The sequence below is a fragment of the Schizophyllum commune genome, assembly GCF_000143185.2.
Source record: "Schizophyllum commune H4-8 unplaced genomic scaffold SCHCOscaffold_4, whole genome shotgun sequence".
In the NCBI taxonomy this organism is placed as follows: domain Eukaryota; kingdom Fungi; phylum Basidiomycota; class Agaricomycetes; order Agaricales; family Schizophyllaceae; genus Schizophyllum; species Schizophyllum commune.
This window is the reverse complement of record NW_026089541.1, coordinates 3198000-3218553: the sequence shown is the minus strand read 5'-3', so window position 1 is coordinate 3218553 and position 20554 is coordinate 3198000. Positions and strand designations below refer to the sequence as shown.

Sequence of the window (20554 nt, the reverse complement as noted above, 5' to 3'; positions counted from 1 at the left end):
GCAGAGCTACTCATCGTCCAGGTGTTCCACTCCGCTTGGGAGTGTTGCTCCTGCCCGGCGTCGTCCCCCGCCTAGGCGTCCCCGGCACCTGCCGCTTGGGCGTTGGCGGCACCACCCCCGCCGTCAGCCTCCGCTCGCCGCCGGCCCCTCGCTCGTCCAGCTCCCTCAATTCCCTCGCCGCGCTCATCGCCGCCTGGCCCTGTCTCGCTTGTGGCCGCTGCGCATCGACACGGAAGAGCGCGCGCAACAACGTCTGTGCGTCCGGCGCGGCTGCTGTCGGGCGCGCGTACGCGTTGAGCACCTCCGCACTGCCGCCGCCTGCGACGTACGGCGCGCCACCCGAGGCGATGAGCCGCCCACGGAGTTGTGCGAAGCGCGCGTCGAGCGCGTCGGAGGCCAGGCGGACGAGCGTGCGCGCGCTATGTGCGAAGTCGCGCAACTGGTCTGCGTTGAACTTGAACTGGTCGAAGCGTTGACGACGCTTCTGAGCAAGTGTCGGGCCGCTCGTGGTGGCTTCGCGGGCAATAGCGACGTGTCGACGGGTGGTCTCGTCGGGGATGAGGTGCTCCTGGGGAAAGTAGGATTCTGGGAGCTCTGGGTCATCGGCTCGCTGTTTCCCCCTCGCCTTCGTGGACAGGTCCGCCTGCTTCTCCTTCTCCAGCTTGGCGCGTTCCTTCTTGATGAACTCGTCATAGGTGTAACGGCATTGATTCCATTCTTCGTACCGTGCTTCGGCTCTACATGCATGTTAGGTGATCATTCCAATCCGATAAACTTCGTCACACACTCTGCGTTTCTCTGCGTGTACGTCGCATCCCACTGAGCATTCGTCACGTTGAACTTATTGGGCTTCATCGTGGCGCTGTCGTTGGAGGAGTCGGTGTGATAGGTTGGAAGGTGGATCTTCTTGTCGTGCAACATTCCGATAAAGGCTTCTTGGGCATGGGCATATAGTTGTCGTGCGGTAGGAGTGAGAGTGGGACTGGTCTCGGTGTCGGACGCGCCGCGATCTGCGTGCCAGATGAGAAGCTGGCGTAATCGCTCAGGCTCGGGCTGGTCGTGGTCGATATGCTTGTGAAAGCTAGCGCCAGACACAGACTCATGGGGAGTGGCTGAAAGCACGGGTCAGAACTTGCATCGTGGGGGTGCTACAGAAACGCACGTATTACGCCCGTACTGGCATAGATATCGCTGACCCGTTTCCCTCGCGAGCTGAGGGAACTTCGCCGTCGCCCTGTCGTTGGCGTTCGCGCGTCTCCTCGCCCTCGCGCGTCCTCGCCGCGCAGTGCACGATTCCGCTCGATGGTTGGCGACTCTGCATCGTGTACGGGGATCACTCCTGACCGCCGTCGCTGGTGTTTCTGCGTGGTTGCGGGAGTGGTGGTCGTTGAAAAGCTGCGAGATGATCGTCGTAGCTCGTCCGCCTCCGTCGTCATGGCCTGCGCGTCTTCGTCCAGCTCGGGGGACGAGCGCGTCGGTATACAGGGCCCCTGCCCATCGGGGTCGCGTGATCGTGGATTTGGTACGTCCAGACGCGACGGGGTGGTGGGCGGAACCGAACCTGTCTTCTTCCTCTTCGCAGGGGGCGGGGGCTCGCCGGTGCCGTTCGTGGTGGCGGATGGTTGAACGGATGGCGGGCGTGAAGGCGGTTGAACGCTCGGCCCTCGGGCAATGATGAAGCCACCGGGTTGCTCCTCGCCATTGAACACTGCGTGAATGAGTAGATGGTCAACTTGGAGACAACATGCACGCACACTTCCGTTTCCCAGACTTGCTCCCCTGCTATAGCGTGTCAAATGAGGGGGGATGTGCGCTCTCGCTGATGACCACGCACCGGATCTTTCTTCGCCTTCTTGGTAGACTGCATGAGCGTGTTGGGATCCTCAGCGGCCTTTCGTTTGGTGACTGGGCCGGGCGCGGCAGGGGTCATCTGAGATATCGCTGTGACCAATATGGGTCTGAGCACGGCGGTCATAGATCTCCTTGGGGGGTGCCGCGCGGCGGGACGTGAAAGACGGCGAGCTCGACGCGCGCGACGACGAAGTTCAGGTTAAGACGCGGGTACGCGATTTTTCTCACGGTTTAATCAACAAAGAGCCGTCGCCATTGTTCTTGCCACCGACGTTCATGCCATTGTTCTGCTGCTCGTAATCACCTCAAGCAGACGTAGGGGATGGCACGGGCGTCGACAGCAGACCACAAGCACGACGCGATACCGGTCGTCGAGTTCATCAAGGTCGACGAGGACGAGACGACCAAACCAGTCGGCGTCAGCGACAAGAACGCTCGCACCTATGGTTGTGCGTGTGCAAACATCGAGAGGGAGGGAATGTACTGACTGGATCCCTCCAGACAATGACCTGACCCCGTTCGTTCGCCCGGAGCACTACATCCGGCACATTGAACCCCTGGAGGCAGACCTCGCGCGGCAGGTCGAATATGACATGGACGAGCAAGGTGCGTGGCTGCGAAGTGGCAGGGGGACAAAGCTAACGCACCTGCAGACCAAGAATTTTTGGACGCGGTGAACGCGGAGCGCAAGAAGGAGCAACTCGATCGCGCCAGCTACGAGCTCTTCGAGATCATCATTGACCGCCTGGAGAAGGAGTGGTTTGACCTGGTGCGTCGTCAGTGGCATGGATGTAGCAGACATTCATCCCCCTACTAGACCAAGAATATCCCCAAGCCGGACTTTGCACTCCCCTCTGAAGACTCAACATGCGCGATCTGCGACGACAGTGAAGGAGAGAACACAAACGCCATCGTCTTCTGCGATGGATGCAACCTTGCAGTCCACCAAGGTGCGTAGTGATGCATCCAGGTCGCCTGCTACCTCTACGCATGTCGCCGTCGAGCCTACCAATCTGGACGCGTTGGCCCATCTTCACAGGCCGTTCTTCCGTGTTGAATCGTTGATTGCATCAAGCGAGCGCACATTATGTTCTCCCCTGGTATGCACGCGAAGGAAGTGCTCATCAAGTTCCAGAATGCTACGGCGTCCCCTATATCCCTGAAGGCCAGTGGCTTTGTCGAAAGTGTACTGTCAGCCCGGAGAACCCAGTGGTACGCACCTCCCCCTCCCCTCCTCTGAACGTGGACTAACATTGCGTTAAGTCCTGCGTGCTCTGCCCTAATGAGGGTGGCGCGTTTAAACAGACCGTCAACGGGGATTGGATTCACTTGCTCTGCGCCATGTGGATCCCCGAGACCCAAGTCGTCAATGAGACAGTCATGGAGCCCATAGCAAACCTCGACCGCGTTAACAAAGCCCGGTATAGGCTGGTTCGTGTGCTTTGCCTCTGCCGCTGTTACCCCGCTCATGAGATCCTCCATAGAAATGCAGTATTTGCAAGAGGCAAGACTCAGGCGCGTGTATACAGTGCAACAAGCCCAGTTGCGTGGTCGCTTTCCATGTAACATGCGCCCGGAAGTACGTACCCTCTTCTGTCTGTACATCACTCGTCTGACGATCATAGGGAAAAACTTATGATGCCGATGAAGGGGCCCCAAGGGACGCCTGCTCCGCCCTTGGTCGCTTACTGTGAACGGCATCTTCCTCCAGACCAGGCCGCTGCTCGAGAGGCTTCGCTCGAAGCGGAGGCCGAAGAGGAAGAGGAAGAGGAGGGTGGCGTCGGTGCGTCCTAGTATCAAACGTAGATGTGACACTCCCTGACCGTCTCGTAGCTCACACGAAATCCAAATCTGCCCGCGCGTACGCGAAGACGTACAGGCCACCTATTCCTCTTGTTCCTGCCATCGTCGTCGACCGTGTCCTTGCCTACACTGGGAAGATCCAACTCCGCAAGAAGCCTGAGTTTGTGAGCTTGATATGCAGGTACTGGTCGCTCAAGCGCGAGGCACGTCGTGGCGCCCCTCTGCTCAAGCGGCTCCACCTCGAGCCTTGGACTGCAAGCAATGCCGGGCAAGCCCAGACCGAGGAGGAGCGTGTCGCCAAGCTCGAGCAGCTCACTGCGCTCAAGGGCGATCTGGAGAAGGTTCGCGAGCTGGCAGCTCTCACATGCAAGCGCGAGGCGCGCAAGTTGCACCAGGCGTCTGCCCTTCGAGAGCTTCTTGCTGCGGCTTTGTTTTACAACGAGGGTCCGCTACGCGTCGCTTTCGAGAAGGTTACGAGGCAAGCCAAAAGATATTGTCTGCAAGAATACAACGAAACTGATCCATCTTCCAGTCACGATAAGCAGAACTACTTCCGCTTCCCGGTAACCAAGCAGGAGGCGCCCGACTACTTTGACGTCGTAGCAAGGCCCATGAGCTGGAGTGTCATTGAGGAGAAACTCAACAAGCACGAGTACTGGGATGTGGGGTCTTTCAAGGCACGTCTGATCTTGTTGCACGCTACCACGCAGCTTACGGTTGCCCAGGAGGATGTCAATCTCGTCTTGAGCAATGCGCTGCTGTACAACAAGTCCGCGACACCGTTTTACAAGGCTGCACACCGAATCAAGGCGCATATGGAGAACATATGGCAAGAGATGGATGCTGCTCTCGGCAAGGAGATGAAGGCCGCGTCCGAAACCCCTACTGAGGTCGATCAAGTGCAGCTACCCGCAGCTGAGGACGTCAAGCAGGACCTGAAGCTGCCCCCAACTCAGAACGTCGGCGACCTGGAGCCAGCTTTGTGGGCGCTCTCCCTCCTTGCATCTCGCGACGTCATACAGCCCACTTGCGAGTATGTCATTGACGAGGATCCGCTCTCCTCACTACTAGCGTACGAAGCTGGCAAGCTCGTGCCTCCGCCACCTCCACCGCCTCGCGAACCGACGCCGCCGCCTAGCTCACCGCCTCGTCGGCCGTCACCTCCATCCCGTGCGCCGTCGAAGAAGAGCAAGAAAGCCGCAAAGGCCGAAACCGAGCGCGACAACAGACGCAGGCGGCAGCGCGCAGAGGAACACGAGGCGAGGGAGAGGCAGCTCACCGAAGAAGCTGAGAAACAGGCGCAGTTCGAAGAGGAGATGGCGCGGGAGGCGCGCGAGCGGCGAAGTCGCAGTTCTACGAGTACGCCTCGCATACCTCCGTTCGTTCCGGTTGGACAGCGCGAGGCAGAGGCGTACAGGGCACCTGTTACTGCTGTGTATGCAGATGTGGCGCCGCGGACAAGACGAGCGTCGGCTCAGGAGGCGACCTTCATGAGCGAGGCGATGGCTACGCAGACTCCTGGCGCCGGACCCAGTACGACGGAGGTACAGGAGAAACCTGCTTCCAAAGAGCGTCCGAGAAAACGACGCCGGACGACGACGCCGGTGCAGGAGGTGGAGCGCTTCGAATGGCCGGTACTGCCTGCAGTCAAAGAGGACATCGACAAGAAGGACACGTTCAAGTACTTCAATGTGAGTTACATTGATATCCTTCAGAGATGTTTTTCTCACGCTCTTTTCGCCAGGCTGGGTGGATGTTACCTCCTGGTACGAAGCGTGGCAACCGTGGCTCATTGGATCGCCCTCCGCCGCCACCTCCACCCCCCAAGAAGCGTAGACCCAGTCATTTGAAGTCCGGCCTGTCGATCTCCAGTACGGCCGCTTCGGACAATCAGACCCTGCCTACTCCAAGTCGCTCGCGAGCGAAGAAGAGAGGACGTCAGTCGCGCGCAACCGGCTCTCGATCCCGCCGAGGCCGTCGAGCACCCCAGGAGGAGGCAATGGATGTGGAGGATGAAGAGGAACCCGATAACACTGCCGCTGACCAAATGGACAACGAGGTACCCCCATCTGAGGAAGATGATCCACGCACAGAGGAACCTTTGTCATTTGCCGGCGAGCGGATGCAAGAGGATGAGAACGACGAGGACGAAGAAGAACGTGAAGCGCGAGAGCAGCTTGCTCCATCCTCGGATCCAGCCACCAACCAAGAACAGTCAGAGCCCGAGGAGGAGGGAACGGACCTACAACAAGCATATCAATTCGCTGAACTTTCGTCATCTCCCCAGCGCTCGCCACGGCGGTCACAACGAGCGCGGAATGCGCCGGTTCCGTCTGCGGGACCTACATCGCCGTTACAAGGCTTGCCACCTGTCCCACCTCCAACAGACGTGGTGCCTCAAGCACCGACTCCCCCGAAGTGGCCGTCGCCTGCGCCGTATGCGAGAGGATCCACGTCAAAGTGGGACGCTTCCCAAGATCCTGGCTGGGCTGCAACTGCAGGGGCGTACACAGGACGGTCTCACTCTCGACCTGCTGCTCCCGAGCCCGAGCAGTCGCAGCACTCGTATGCTTCCCCTCAACGCGAGCAACCATATGCCGCCCGCCGTGGACGCTCTCAGCATGTCAACTACCATGACGAACGCGCTGGGTGGCATGCTACATCGGCGTCTTATGCCTCCCGTGGTCCACAGACATACGGCCCGTACGCTCAGCAGGCCTCAACCCAGCCTGGCGCAGAATCGTCCTATTGGACCGCAGCTCGGGGCGAATATACTTCCTACCCTTCATCTGCGCCCGCGGACTACGCTGCTTCACGTCCTTCGGCAGAGCAGTATACTAGCACGAGCACCGATTATCCATCATATCCCTCGCAGTACCAAGGATATCAGGCTCACGAGCCGAGTGCATACGAGGGGTCTTGGCCATCGTCGCCGCAGGAGCGTCCGTCTCAAAGGCCTTTTTCGCATCCTTCGGTGCCGACTCGGAATTTGGAAAGGCTTGTGGCCGCTGCAACATCACAGTCTGCTCCTCCCGGCGAGGATTCATTCGGTGGCGCACTCGAGCTGCTGGCTGCACTCGCGCCGTCTCCACAAGCACCTTTCAGCGCGCCTTCGCCGCAGTCATTCGCAGCTCCCTCCCCACAGGCCACACAGGAGTTACCTCCTTTCACCAGGTCGAGTCAGACGTGGCGGTCACAGTCCGTCAGTCAGTCAACGAGCCCACAGCAACTCGAGCCCTCGGAAGACTATTGGTCACCACAACCGATTCAGGTTCCCAGGGTTCCGTATAGCGTCTCGCGCGCTCAGTGGGACTCGGTCGAGCCGACTCCTATTTCGTCGTCTGCTGCCACATCGCCGGGTGCGCACTGGGGTCAACCGAGCTCTTATGCCCCATCAAGTGGACCGGAACAGTGGGTCCCGCCCGAACAGGCGCAGACTGAGGCACAGTGTGGCGAACACACTTTTCCAGCAGGGCAATACCCTGAGCCTGCTTTGGCGGGGCCTCAGTATGCTCCTACTACGCCGTCAGCGACGCAGCACACGCACCCTGCTCCTTCGGCCTCCCAATTCCCTCACTCTCCTATCACAAGCTCTCAGATCTCTATCTCGCCGGACTTTGATCTCGACCAACTCAGGACAGCCCAAACCCAAGTCAATCGCTCTGTATCGCAAGACCTTCAGTACGCTCAGCATCCATCCATTGAGTCGCAATACGCGCAAGGCATGACAGGGGATATGCAATACAGTGGGCCGCCGTCATATGTCCCCCAGTACGGCCCACCAAACGTTGAGGAGTGGCAGGCGCGCGCTGCCTCGAACATGCCCTCGACAGGGCCTGTCTCGTCGATTCCCTCTGACATGATTGACCCGTATGCCCCGCCTGCAACGACAGAACAACCATCCGCGATCACGTCTTCGGAGTCTTCAGCCCAGAATGTCGTGCACTCCTTGCATGTCGATCCCGAGGCGGAACAACCCACTTCGGGAGCGAACTCGCATGCAGCTCCTGCTCAGGCATCCCAGCCCACCGCTACCATCCAAGAAGTCTCCGAGGAAACCTCTCAAGTCCTCGAACCAGCACAATCTCAGACCGCTACGTCTGCGCCGATTGCTTCGCAGACGGATGCGGAAGATGCAAGCTCAGACGTGGCTCAAACACTCGCTGGACATGTCGGCGCTTCTGCACCTGCTACAGCTCATGATGAATCTGCGATAGGCGCCCTGCTTGGTACGTATCTTTTCCGTCCGAATTGAAACACATCATCTGAGAGTACCACTTCCTCAGGTCTATCTGAAGATCCATCCTTGCGTCTGAATAGACACCACAGAGAGGTGGAGAAGTACAATGAAGAGCATCCGCAATTGCCTGTCCCCGTGCCGGGCTTTGACGACCACGTACGAGGTCGGCCAGTCGCTACGGGCACCGACAAGCCGCACAGTCGGCCCTCGACACCTGTGCACGAAGAGGCAGATGCGGCTACAGGTACAAACGACCATCCAGCGAAGCCAGTCGCTCACGAAGCTGAAGCTGATACCGCCGATATCGAAGAACACGCCGAGCAAGCAGAGGCGGATGCGGATGCGGATGCGGACGTGGACGCCGAGCCAGACGTCGATGCGGCAGCGAAGCAAGAGGGCTCTGAAGCTGACGCGCCGCACGAAGAGGAGGCGATCAATGAGGCCCAAGAGTCCGACACCCCTGCCGAACCCGCCTCAGCACCTAGGAAGAGTCGATTGAGCAGAGCGGACCTGGCGCTGGCTCTCGCGCACTCGCAGGAAGACTTCTCCTCGCAATCGCGCTCCCCGGAACCTCGTAGCTTGTCTCAGCGTCGCAAGTCCACTGCAGCCCGAAGGCAGTCTGTAGCATCGCCCGCCCCTCAGCACATCAACGAACGCGCTGCCATCAAGGCCATCTCGTCATCGTCCGGGGCGGTGAAGGAAGCCGATTTCCAGGCGCCTGGGACACGCGTTGCGGCCGAGGGCGCCTACGATCCCCTCCTCCCGTCTCGCGTGCGCGTCGAGGAGGACGGAGTGCCGGTGCTTGAGGAGCTCGACACGCCGGCGACGCGGCGCGCACGAGCGCTGCGCCGTGCCGCCGAACGAAAGCAGCAGCTCCTCGCGGAGGCGCGGAAGAGCGAGAGTGGACAGGTCGAAGAGGAGAAAGACGAAGCTGGTCCTTCGACGCTGCCAGCGACGTCCGCCTCCGCACCTGTACCCGCTCGCCGTAAACGCGGCCGCGGTCGTCCTCGCACCTCGTTCTCTGCGCATCGGAGGAGACGGGCAAAGGGCAAGGGAAGGGCGTCTGCGTCTGTCGCTGACGCTGACGACGATGCCAAGTCCGAGGACGATGCCCAACCTAAGGACGATGCTAAGCCTGAAGATAATGCAACGCCCGAAGACGATGCAGAGCCTGAAGCTGACGCTAAGCCTGAAGCCGACGACTCAGCCCTCAGTTCACTCAGTAGCGACGACGAGCAGGCTGCAACGGAGGGCGCTGGTGGCGCGACGACAAGCGAAGTTCAGGACGAAGATGCCGAAGGCGAGCCAGATGAGGAGCAGGATGGTGACGCCGAAGGCAGCGAGAAGCCACATGTCGGTCGGATTCGGCGCAAGCCCTTGCATCCGAAAGCCGGTCAGAACTTGCTGAACGACAAAGGGTACATCGACTGTGGAACTTTGGGTGAGTGGTTCATGTCGAAGGGACGAACAGCCTGCTGACGATCCTTCATAGTTTGGGCAAAGATCAGTACGTTTTGGTTCTTTCTATCCCCTGCTCCGATACTGATACCCTGAAGACGCTTTTCCGTGGTGGCCCGGCGTCGTCTACGAAAACGACCAGGTGGACCAGATACCGCGTCCCGTCATCACGAAGTACAAGCGCAGGTCAAAAATGTATCCGCACAACAAGTACTTCATCGTCCAGTTCTTCGACGAGAAGCGCTCATGGTGAGCTTGCTGCCACATTGTGTGCAACTGATTGCTCACTGCATGTACAGGCAAGTCGTCCAGCTGAAGGGCCTTGTCACCCTTGGGGACGACCTCGGTACGTGTTTTCTTCCTCTACATGTACGGATGGCTGACCGGGTGTTCAGCTTTGGATCGAGAGATGTTGGAAGATCAGGAATTTAGAGTGCGGAAATTGCGCACCGAGTTGGACACTGCGTATAGGTAAGTACTAAAGCTTCCTTCTGGATATGTCGCTGATCATAACCCCTTAGAGAGGCCATGGACCAAATGGAGAGCGATCTTGAAGAAGAGGGTATCGAAGCATGATTCACCTATGGACGGTACTTCTTGACCTATGCTTTGTATGCACTCTACGTTGCGTCGTTGTTTCCGAATATGTGACCGCTGTATATGTACTGCTTTATTGGCGCCAGATGCGCAATCCACCGCTTGTTGACGAGGCTCGAATGTTCAATGAGGAACCCGCCAGACTTGGCGGCAAGTCGGACCGATGCTATAGGCCAAGCCGTTTGAGTTCGTCCGCCTTCGTCCAAGTTTCCATACCACCATCATCCCCCACCGGCTCCTTTTGAGGTCGCTTGAAGACGACGTGCCAGCGGACGCTTTGCAGATCCACGCCCTTATAAATCAGCGGAGCCCCCTCGGACTGACCGCGATCACGACGCAGCTGTGACAAGCACTAGGCGGAGTTCACGCCGTAGCCGCCCACAATGGCACCTAGAGGCGGGATCACTGCCCACGACGACGACGAGGATGTAGAGGAGCATCTGCTAGACACCCGCTCCATCCGCTCGACTGCCTCATCGTCCAAGACACTCGTTCGCCCGCCGACATATTATGGGGATGGACCATTTGACGCACCGAGCTCGGACTCATCGGAAGAGGGGGACGCACTGCTGGAAGATAAGGAGTCCTTGGACGAGGAGATTCCGAGGACAAGGTCGCCAGGGCGCGCAGAAGATGGGTTGTATGTCGGTGGCGCGCCTCAGTCGGTACGTGCCCCGCCTTCCCCGCGTGAACGCAGCTGATTGTACCGTAGCGCAAGGGCCCAACGCGATATCTGGTCATTGCACTGGCCAGCCTGGTCGGCTTGTCCGCGATCATAGGCATATTCGCCTCCCTATCGTACTCGGCGAAGGGGTCGGTGTACCGCGCGCCAGGTGTCAAGAAGATCACGATGGACCACGTCTTCAACGGCACGTTCTCAGCAGAGACGAGGGATTTGCATTGGGTGAAGGAGGGTGCGCAGCCAGCTACATTGTGCTGCTCTACAGCTTACGCTCCCCGTAGCCGGCGACGGCGTCTTTTCCGTGCAGGAGGATGGCTACATCAAGCTCGTCGACCTAAAGAATAACAAGACGATGACCAACCTTGTCAACATGTTGGACGTGAAGCGCGAGAATGGGGAGCCAATTACGGACTGGGCGGACTGGCAGCTCTCCGCGGATATGAAGTACATCCTCGTCAAGACGGACTACGTCAAGGTGCGTGGCGTCCACACCCTCATTCCCCTCGAGCTCACGGGCGCGTAGCAATGGCGACACTCGTCCCTCGGCAACTACTACATCCACGATATCGACGCTGGCGAGACGCAACCTCTAGTCGGACCAAATCACCCTCCCACCACCGCGTACGCTGCATGGTCACCTGTTGGTGACATAGCCTATGTGGACTCAGGAGATCTCTACCTGCTCCAGGGCTCTGATCTTTACAACCCCATCCGCGTCACCTATACTGGCTCTCCTACGGTCACGAACGGCGTGCCCGACTGGGTATACGAAGAAGAGGTCTACGGCGGACCCTCCGCGCTCTGGTTCTCGCCCACAGGAGACCGCCTCGCTTTTCTCAGCTTCAATGACACCGAGGTCGACATCTTCCGCTTCGAGATCTTCAACCCAACCGACGACAACGACGCCGTCATCCCGTACACGCAGCCCACCGAAGTACCATACCCGAAGCCTGGGTACTCCAACCCCATTGTCGGCGCCTATGTCTTCGACATTGCCAACCATGTCTACGCTGAGGAGATGCCGGAGAGTGTGGTACTTGGCGAGACGCTACACCTCTTGCAGTGGTCCCCTAGCCTGCCCGCTGACGACCAGATCATCATGGAAGTCGCTTGGGTGGGCATCCAGAGCCTGATTGTGAAGGAGGTCAACAGGAATGCCGACAACGGGCACGTAGTGTTCGTCGACTTCTCGGAGGGCGCGCCGGAAGGCATCGTCGTGCGCACGCTTGGCAAGGACGGAGAGGAAGGCGACGACGGCTGGATCGAACAAGTTCGTCCGTGGCATATACTGGTCGTGATGAGACTGAACTGCTCTGCAGGCGCAGACAGTGTTCCCTCTGCCGAGGGATGTGCTGTCCACGGCGGCCTTTCAAGGCAGCAAGAACGCGTACCTGGACATCGTACCAACCAAGGAAGGGTACAACCATATCGCCCTCTTCCCTGTCGCCGATACTGCAGAGCCCGTCTGGCTAACAAACGGTGAATGGGAGGTGACGAGCTCCATCAAGGGCGTCGGTCAGAACAGCAAGGACGAGTGGGTGGTGTACGTATCTTTCGTCCTAATCAAAGATGCACTGCTTTCTGACAAGACTTTCACAGATATTTTGAAGCCGCAAACCCTATGTCTACAGCGCGCAACCTTTACTCCGTCGCTATTCCTTCGAACCTCACTTCGAGCGCCGTCCCAGATATCACACCATTGACCTACAGCGAGGGTGAAGCATTCAATCCCCATCCCCTGTCCCAGCAATACTGACTTCCTGGTGCAGATGCACCTCTCGCCGAGCAAGAGGCGTACTACTCCACCTCCTTCTCACCAGAGGCAGGCTTCTACTTGTTGAGCTACAAAGGGCCTGGCGTGCCATACCAGAAGGTCGTTCATGTTGGTGACGAAGGTATCTGGATATGCTCTCCTGCCTCACAGCGTGAGCTGAAGATCCGCCGCCAGATTTCGAGTATACTCTCACTACCAACGATCGCCTGTCAAATGTCACTGCTGAGTTCGAGACGCCAACGATAATCCGCGGCACCATTGAGATCGACGGTATAGGTTCGTGATTGAAGCATACCTATTGCCATCGAACCCAGCGTCTGACACCCGCGTAGAACTCAACTACCGCGAGATCCGCCCACCACGCATGGACGACTCTGGTCGTACGAAGTATGCCGTCCTCTTCAACGTGTACGTGTCTGTTTCTCCTATCCCGCCGCTGTCGCTAACCCATATCACAGCTACGGTGGCCCCGGCTCCCAAACCGTCGACCTCCGCTTCGCGGGGTACGACTGGCACGGCTACCTCGCCTGCGGCCTCCAGTACATCGTGGTCGCCGTCGACGGTCGCGGCACGGGCTTCGAGGGCCGTGGCCTGCGCAGCGTGGTCAAGGGTGATCTGGGCTTCTGGGAGACGCAGGACCAGGTGGCGGCGGCAAGGATATGGGCAGGACGCAATTATGTGGATCCACGGAGGATCGGAATCTGGGGTTGGGTATGTGGCTGGGTGTGAGGCGAGTGGGAAGTAAGGCTAACTTCGCTCGCAGAGCTATGGCGGGTTCATGGCCGGCAAGGTCGTGGAGGCGGACGCCGGAATTCATTCATTGGCCATGTCGGTGGCGGTATGTATAAAGCCCCTGTGCCAAGCCGCTCGAACTGACTGTACGCGTCGTTATAGCCTGTGACAAGTTGGCGGCTATACGGTGAGTTTCCGATGCACCAAAACAGCCTGGACCTCCTCTAAACCCTTCTTACCAGACTCCATCTACACGGAGCGCTACATGAACACACCCGAGCTGAACCCAGGCGGCTACGTCAACGCGTCTATCACCGACGTCGAGCCCTTCAAGAAGGTGGACTACCTCCTCGCTCACGGAACTGGCGACGACAATGTGCACTTTGCGAATTCAGCACATCTGCTGGACATGTTCGTCAAGGGGCATGTACGGGACTACGCGTTCAGGATGTTTACCGACAGGTTCGTGAGGTGATTGAGGTACCTTCTCATTGCTGACTTTTTCCACAGCGATCACGCAATCCGTACTCGCGGCGCGTATCGAGAACTGCACGAGTTCTTGACCGGCTTTCTGTTGGAAAAATGGGGTAAAGGCGGGAGGAAGCGGGGCTGGTGAGCGCGAGTAGGACCTAGGGGGCGATGGACGCCAGACGACACCATCATTTCATGTAACTCTACATCTATCCTAGATCAGCACGTACACTTTACTCATCGGGCTGGAGGTCACTAATTTATGAACATCATTCGCTCTCAATCTTTCATCCTCACCAGCCCATGTCCATCACAAACGAACCCGGGCGATAGCTGCGCGGGTCAGGGCCACGACTGAGTTTGAGACCCGTCCGGTGAGGGTCCGGGTCGTTGTAGATCCTGTCGGGCAAACTCTTCCCAGCGCGGCTGATGGTCCTCGTTAGCTCATCTTCTTTCCCTCCCACCACAACTAAAGCCACACATACCAGTAATCGCACGTACAAGGCTTCGAGCCCGTCCCATGGTGGTCGCACCCATACGTCATATCCCCCGCCATCCCACAGCACGTCCAACGATACCCCTGCGGCCAGTACTCGAACATCTTCTTGTCGTCCCCTCCAAACTCCTCGTAGTATTTCTTCTTCATGTCCTCCGATTCTTCGACGATGCACGCGCCCCAGCCGAGCTTTTCGTCCGAGTCCCTGTATTTGCCTTCCCAGGTAACGAGCTCGAGCTTGCCTTCGTGCATGCTGCCGTCGTCGCACTTGCGATACTTGGGTGAGTCGTACCAGATGTTCTTCCGGCAGGCTGCGCGGTGTTTGGGCCAGTCGGCCTTCTGGCAGTCAGCGCTCTGGGGGATGGAAAACAAGTTAAGTCGACGTGATGGCAGTGACTTCGGCGAATTCAGCCACTCACGCAGTAGAAGCGAGACCGGCAGAGGGAGCAACGCTTGATATCTCCCGTGGCGTTGCACACATCGCAGTGATCAGCACTCATGATGATTCAGTGCTCAGCGGCTGGTCAAAGGTAAGGTCTGCCGTATCGAACATTCCCTGGCGATTGCCGCCATGCCGGCAACTCTTCGGCAAACGCCGCTCGACTCTTGAGCAGAACCGTCATGCCATCGTATCGACAACCCGCAAATTGTCCAGTACTCGAGCGCTTGCATAGGTGAAGCTCGCATGGCTGCTGAACTAGTAGCTCCGTAGGCACCCCGGTCATAACCCGCGCTCTTGAAATAGCAGGCCTCTACCTCACCACCTTCTCGTGTGCTACGGCTGAGCTATCATAGTCCCTCACCTGACTTTCTTCCCTCTCACCGACCCGATGATCGTCTCCTCCGGCGGTACACTCAAGGTCCTCTTGTTGTGACGCGGATCTGCATATGCTCACTCTGTTCATCGGCATCTCTATGGCTCGCGCGTGTTCTCTGACCTCAGGGCGGCTTACATGCTCCCGGCGCGATAATGGGTAGTACCAGGTGGGTCTACGGATGGTGCTTATGCTGAGCTTCATTGTGATATGCGGTGTATGCTAGAGGGCGTGCTCAGCTCGCCCCCGATGCATTGCGTCGCCTAAATCCCCATAGCAAACAGCCGACATACATCGAAGGCGTCGATCCTCTCCTGGAGTTGCTGCAATGGTACAAAATCTATGTAAGACATATACTCACAAGCCCTGACCGCGCACCTAGTTTCGGTGAGCTAGCGACAGGTCAACACGCTCTGGGTCGTGGAGAACGTATAGAGAATATGCTGTGAATCATCATCTCCTTTTGTACGCAGTAACAGCGCGCTCGCTCCTTCCTTCTGTTGCGAGCACTGGCCGTTTACCGGGTTAGTGTCTTCCGAGGTACGTTTACGCGGGTACGATCACTATAAGAGCCAAAACTAGTATGCCGTGCAGCCCACTCACCTTGAGCTCGCGCCACCTTCCCCTTCTATACCTAACCACCAGCACCGTACGTCGCCTTTCCCCTACCTCCAGGCCCTCCCATGCTAACGATCCTGCAGACATCACCAAAGATGCAATTCATCACCATGCTCCCAGCCCTCCTCGCCACTCTCGCCCTCGCCAACCCGCTCGTCCCACGCGACGATTTCTACCAGGAGGTCTACGCGAGCACCGATTGCTCTGGCCCCGTCCTCGCGAGGATCGACGACGCCGCGGGCTACTGCAACAGCCTCCCCGCGACCGCGTACTCGCTCAAGTCGTACGGTCCGGGCTGCTGCGGCGCGGCTCTGTACGCGGAGGCGAATTCGTGCACGGGCAACAGCGAGTGGATCTCGGCGGGCGCGAACAACGGGGAGTGCATCTCGTACCCGAATGGGATCAAGCAGTGGACGGCGCGGTGCTGCTAAGTGGATGAGTTGGAGTGGGAGGGTGACACATATATGTTCGGGCAGACTGTGAGACTGTATTCTGGCTCGTCGTTGACGAAGTAGACTTTCGTGCGGAGCTTGGCAGAATATTAGAAGGATGGAAGGCCACTGGTGTCCCACTTGATCTTATTGGGCACGGCCGGTTAGCTCAGTTGGTTAGAGCGTGGTGCTAATAACGCCAAGGTCGCGGGTTCGACCCCCGTACGGGCCATACAAGGGGCTGTCTAAGCCTCTGCCGGGACGCCGGAGAGGTCTAGGTTGCCCCTTGTCACTCTCTTCTTGCATTGTCTGAATCACTTCTATATTTTTCGGAGACAGAGGCCTTTTTGCGCGAAGTTCAGGCTATTAGGGAGAGGAGGACAGCAATCTTTCATAAATACGAGAGCAGAGCCAAGTACAAAAGCGAACAGTCCAAGATGTACAGTCCTATGTATATCACCCTCGTCACCGAACCGCCTCTACAAATGTCCGTGTCGCTGCCGCCACCACGTCCTCCTCCTTGACGTACTGCCCGAGCGCGGCAACCTGCGCCATCGTCATGCGCACCTTGTGCAAACATCGGTGCACAAACCACAGCACTGGCCGCTGGTATTCGATCTCGTCGTCCTCCAGCTGATGTGGCCCGTACACGAGCTTGAGCACGCCCGCCTGCTCGAGCTCGGGCAGCGCGCAGCGCACGTCCTGCAGATCGGGGCTCGTTACGTCGAAGGAGCGATAGTCCGCGAGCAAGCGGTTATACAGCGCCTTTTGGTCGTCATCCGTGCAGCGGGGCATAGGTAAGGGGCCGGAGGGGGAGGGATGTGGGGTGCCGGTGGGAGTGAGAGCCGGCGGGGAGCTGGACGCGCGTGCGTTGGCGTACTTGTCTGGATCGCACTGAATTTGCGAGTCGAGCTGGGGCCCCTGGTGCAGCGCGGCCATCCGCTTGACCACCACGCACTCCCAGACGAGCGAGAACAGCGTGATCGCGCGCGCGTCGAGGGCGTTTCTCCTCTCCAGCTCCCGCACGGCGTACATCGTGATCTTCAGGTCGGGGTCGGGCACCACAGCGGCCGGGTCTCGACGCTTGGTGAGCTCGCGGTGCTCCGCTTCCGTGGCGGTCAGCGAGCGCTCCTCGGCGAGCTCGCGGATGACGAGCGGGCCCATGCCATACTGGCCGAGCGCGATGTAGATGGGGAGGTTTGCGGGCTGGTAGAAAGGCTCATCGAGGGGGTGGCGGGAGACGTAGAGCGCACAGAGCGCCTCGCCAGCGTCCCCTGGGGCTACGTCCTCGGTTCCCCAGTTCATGATCGCATGTCCGGAGGCAGAGGCAGACGTCTTGGATCGAAAAGTCAAGTGTCGAATGGATGTGTGCCAATCGCAGGCTGCGAGAACGTTGCCAGGCAAAGAGTCGTCGTCCGATGAAGCATGTCGAGAGCAAGAGGGATCGAAGGATCAGGTCCCCGTCTGGTCTACCGGACCGGTCGTCGCGCGTCCGCCATGGACACCCCATCGCGATTCGGTTTCGTCTTCCTCTTCACCTTCAAAATCCAGAATTTGATTGCTTGATTTTGCCACAGAAAGTCAATGCACTCACACATATAGCTGGTCCAACAGGTTACAGGTAAATGCGAGGAAAAAATAGGGGCAACCTTTCGGTATTCCGATACGGGGAATCGAACCCCGAGCTGCCGCGTGAAAGGCGGCAATGTTAGCCGTTACACCATATCGGATGCACACTAGTCAATCGTAGATGTCGATAGTGTCGCTATTCTGCATCCAATGTTAACTTACAACATTCTGAAGGTATAGATATGAATGCGCGTACATTACAATGGTCCATATGCAAGAGTCAGTTCTACAAGTCCTTACGTGCTCCTATCTACTGAACACACGTCCGATACCTCCACAGACATTACACGTATCCTCGTCCAAGCCGAAGAAAGAGGAGACCTGGAAAGCGAGTCAGCACCTTCGACCGACAAACAGTCACCTCCAGGCAACTGGGTCAAGCATGTTGAGGAAGTGGATCAAACAAAGACACGCACCGTGCCATCACCCCCGCACCTCCAGCACGGCCTGCCCCCGATCCTCGGATCCCCAGGCGCGTACACCACCGCGCCCGGCGGCGCCGCCCCGTATCCTGTCCGCATAGGTGGCCCACCACCCCACGCTCCCGCAGGCGAGCCCCACGCCCCTGACGGCGTCCCCGCCGACCACGACGGCCGATGCGCGAGCAGCGGTCCATTCGCGGGCACGCGCAGGCCCGTCCCGGGTACGCGCGAGTAGCTGGGGCCGAAAGACGCAGGTTGCGGCCGACCGAACGACGCGCCTGCCGAGCCTGGTCGCCGGTCATGGTACGCGGCGCCGGGAGGTCCTCCGTTGGTCGGTCTTCTACCTGAAAAGGACTGCGATTGCTGCGGGGGTTGTTGAGCCCTCAGCGGCCTTTGCATCCTTCCATCCCCTCCGGGTCCAAAATCCGCATACGTGAGCGCCCCCTCGTACGCGCGACCGTACTTGCGCCAGCAACGCTTGCAGGGCTGGTCGGGGTCACCGTGCTTGTATCCCGTGTTGCCGCACTTAGGACACTCGTATCCCGCGGGGTAGACGAGGACCCGGTTGTCGCGCAGGAGCGGATGGCCGGGCGTAGGCGTAGTCGTGGGGCGGAGGTTGGTGGAGGCAGCGTTGGAGGAAGATGGGCTAGAAGTGGCGCGACTGTGGCTGTTGTTGGCGCTAGAGGGAGATGCCGCAGTTGGCGAAGAGCCCGCGGGCGCAGAAAGGTGCGGCGTGGACGACGATTGAGGTACCCCGTTCACATCAGCAGGCCCCGCCGCGTAGAAATCGCGCGCGAAGTCAGATTCGGGGCGCGGTGGTGCGCTGCCCGTAGGCTGAGGTCTCAGCCCCGTATACTCAGGCCTCAGTCCCGTGTGCTGCGGATGCAACGGCGGAGGAGGCGGCGCCCCCGGCGCAGGCGGAGGTCGAGGCTGCTGCGGCGGCATAGGTGGTCTGCCCATCGGCGACATGGGTGGTCGCGGAGGCATGGGCGGTACGGGCGGAATGGGCGGTTGGGGCGGTCTCTGCCCGTACCCCGGCCCGTATGTCGAGCCTGGAGGGGTAGCCAGATTTTCCAGCGCGCGGTCGACTGCAGATGCTAGTTGGCCGAGCAGACCGCCGGGCGAAGGGCGTCGGCCGCTGCCGGTGGGCTGGGGTGAGAGGAAGACGCCGGTTGGATGGGGCGAGAGGTAGGCGCCGGTGTGTTGAGGGCGTTGCGCTTGGGCGGTCCAGCCTGATATGAGGTGAGTAAAGTGTGAAGGAAGGAAGTGTATTGTGGCGATACGATATCATGAGGCAGATGCGCTGGTTCCTCGAAAGCAGTCCTCACCATTATATCCTTGTGCAGTGGGCTGGGGTCTCTGAAAGGGACGAGAAGGGCCGTATTCAAGGGTCTCCTCCCCGTGTCTATAATCGGGGGTTGGCGTATAGTCAGGAGGATCCTCGTCTATCGACATGAAAGATGGCGGAGGAGGCGATGACGCGCGAGTGTTCGCGGACGGTCCAGCAGTCGGGGGAGATGTGCGGGTCGCTCCTGTAGGCGGCGAAGACAGTGGCACATACGTCGCCGTGCTTCCCTGACGCGGCGGAAGAGGTGGCGGGGAACTAGACGTAGGCGCAGATGACTGATGGGGAGGGCTGTGCTGCGTCTGCGTGGGGGTGCGCGGGGGCGTGTGAGGGGGAGGAGATGCGGTGGGAGACGGTGCTTGCGGTGTATCGGGAGGGGTTTCGTCGTCCACGGTCTCTCGTCGCGGTGGGAGGGCTGGTGGCTGCGTGCTGATCGTCAAGTTGCTCATCGCGTCCGCGACGTCATGATGAGAGGTACTGGCAGAAGCGCCTGCCGAGTCGCTCGAGGCATCTGCTTGATCATGGAAGGTATCCTGATTCTGGCCTTGCTTGCCATCGACCGTGAGGCTCTGAGCCTCGGACACCGTCGTCCCCGTGGGGTTGGGCGAGATGAACGGGTCCGACATCGATGTTGACGTTCCTGTTGCCTGTGGAGTCAGCTTGTCGCCCGTGGCGCGCGCTGCCAGGCGTTTGAAGGGATTCCGAGTCGACATGGAGGCAGGAGGCGACCGCCAGTTCACTGCCTCAACTTCCGTCGTCCGCATGAGATCACCATTGGCTCGGCCCGGCGCGCCGAATCACCCGAACGCGCGAGTTGCTCTTGTTCTGAACGCTCACTGTTGCGATTTTCTTTGCTCTGTGGTATCGGGGACGACCACGTCATTTCCCTCTCAAGGGAATATTTCACTCGTTGGCTCTGCTCTCAAGATTGACCGTCTTTTACCCTTGCTGACGTCGGCCCGCTTACATCGAGTCCAAGACCTTCTATCGTCGCCGAGGTGACCTTTCGCTACGCCGAGCACATCCTGTGCAATGTCTTCTAGCTCATCATCCTCTCGTTCGCTGATACGAGTCGTACTTAGCTGTGCTCGCTTCGACTGAAATTACGTTTATCGATTTGTTGAGCTTGGCGGCTCGATTGCTCGAACTCGTCTGGAGCGCGGACAAGTTGCTTGACGGAAAGGCTTTGC

General features: G+C 59.1%; 6 protein-coding genes and 2 non-coding genes across 8 annotated transcripts; 4 read left to right on the top strand and 4 right to left on the bottom strand.

The window, feature by feature from the left end:
• Positions 1-10: 10 nt before the first annotated feature.
• SCHCODRAFT_02598675 (uncharacterized protein) lies at positions 11-1867 on the bottom strand (the record flags this gene model as incomplete). The annotated part of the gene is made up of 5 exons (XM_003032940.1): positions 11-737; positions 788-1112; positions 1163-1708; positions 1755-1779; positions 1835-1867. 5 exons carry the CDS (start codon positions 1865-1867, stop codon positions 11-13), a joined length of 1656 nt encoding a protein of 551 aa, XP_003032986.1.
• SCHCODRAFT_02747038 (uncharacterized protein) lies at positions 1835-10069 on the top strand. The gene is made up of 16 exons (XM_050347205.1): positions 1835-2300; positions 2353-2457; positions 2505-2620; positions 2669-2801; positions 2987-3063; positions 3115-3282; positions 3336-3430; positions 3477-3634; positions 3685-5345; positions 5399-7883; positions 7941-9335; positions 9387-9401; positions 9451-9601; positions 9652-9698; positions 9748-9823; positions 9874-10069. Exons 1-16 carry the CDS (start codon positions 2174-2176, stop codon positions 9926-9928), a joined length of 6864 nt encoding a protein of 2287 aa, XP_050201367.1. The 5' UTR covers positions 1835-2173; the 3' UTR covers positions 9929-10069.
• An 83-nt stretch (positions 10070-10152) lies between these two features.
• SCHCODRAFT_02687101 (uncharacterized protein) lies at positions 10153-13753 on the top strand (the record flags this gene model as incomplete). The annotated part of the gene is made up of 14 exons (XM_003033511.2): positions 10153-10614; positions 10662-10863; positions 10913-11106; positions 11155-11901; positions 11951-12174; positions 12231-12346; positions 12401-12526; positions 12580-12681; positions 12738-12813; positions 12864-13116; positions 13169-13243; positions 13300-13324; positions 13380-13599; positions 13648-13753. Exons 1-14 carry the CDS (start codon positions 10333-10335, stop codon positions 13751-13753), a joined length of 2748 nt encoding a protein of 915 aa, XP_003033557.1. The 5' UTR covers positions 10153-10332.
• A 148-nt stretch (positions 13754-13901) lies between these two features.
• On the bottom strand, positions 13902-14604 carry SCHCODRAFT_02537281 (uncharacterized protein; the record flags this gene model as incomplete). The annotated part of the gene is made up of 3 exons (XM_003032939.1): positions 13902-14034; positions 14094-14458; positions 14524-14604. 3 exons carry the CDS (start codon positions 14602-14604, stop codon positions 13902-13904), a joined length of 579 nt encoding a protein of 192 aa, XP_003032985.1.
• A 769-nt stretch (positions 14605-15373) lies between these two features.
• Positions 15374-16096, top strand: SCHCODRAFT_02240204 (uncharacterized protein). The gene is made up of 2 exons (XM_003033510.3): positions 15374-15568; positions 15621-16096. The coding sequence occupies exons 1-2, from the start codon at positions 15503-15505 to the stop codon at positions 15966-15968; spliced, it is 414 nt and encodes a 137-aa protein (XP_003033556.2). The 5' UTR covers positions 15374-15502; the 3' UTR covers positions 15969-16096.
• A 30-nt stretch (positions 16097-16126) lies between these two features.
• Positions 16127-16200, top strand: SCHCODRAFT_t77. Its single transcript has one exon. It is a non-coding gene; the product is annotated as a tRNA-Ile (tRNA).
• A 75-nt stretch (positions 16201-16275) lies between these two features.
• Positions 16276-20091, bottom strand: SCHCODRAFT_02677266 (uncharacterized protein). Its single transcript, XM_003032938.2, has 7 exons — positions 19348-20091; positions 18014-19251; positions 17861-17918; positions 17760-17765; positions 17563-17570; positions 16536-17303; positions 16276-16514 (listed from the first exon to the last, which is right to left on the bottom strand). The coding sequence occupies exons 1-7, from the start codon at positions 20075-20077 to the stop codon at positions 16434-16436; spliced, it is 2889 nt and encodes a 962-aa protein (XP_003032984.1). The 5' UTR covers positions 20078-20091; the 3' UTR covers positions 16276-16433.
• SCHCODRAFT_t74 lies at positions 17627-17698 on the bottom strand. The gene has a single exon. It is a non-coding gene; the product is annotated as a tRNA-Glu (tRNA).
• Positions 20092-20554: the final 463 nt, after the last annotated feature.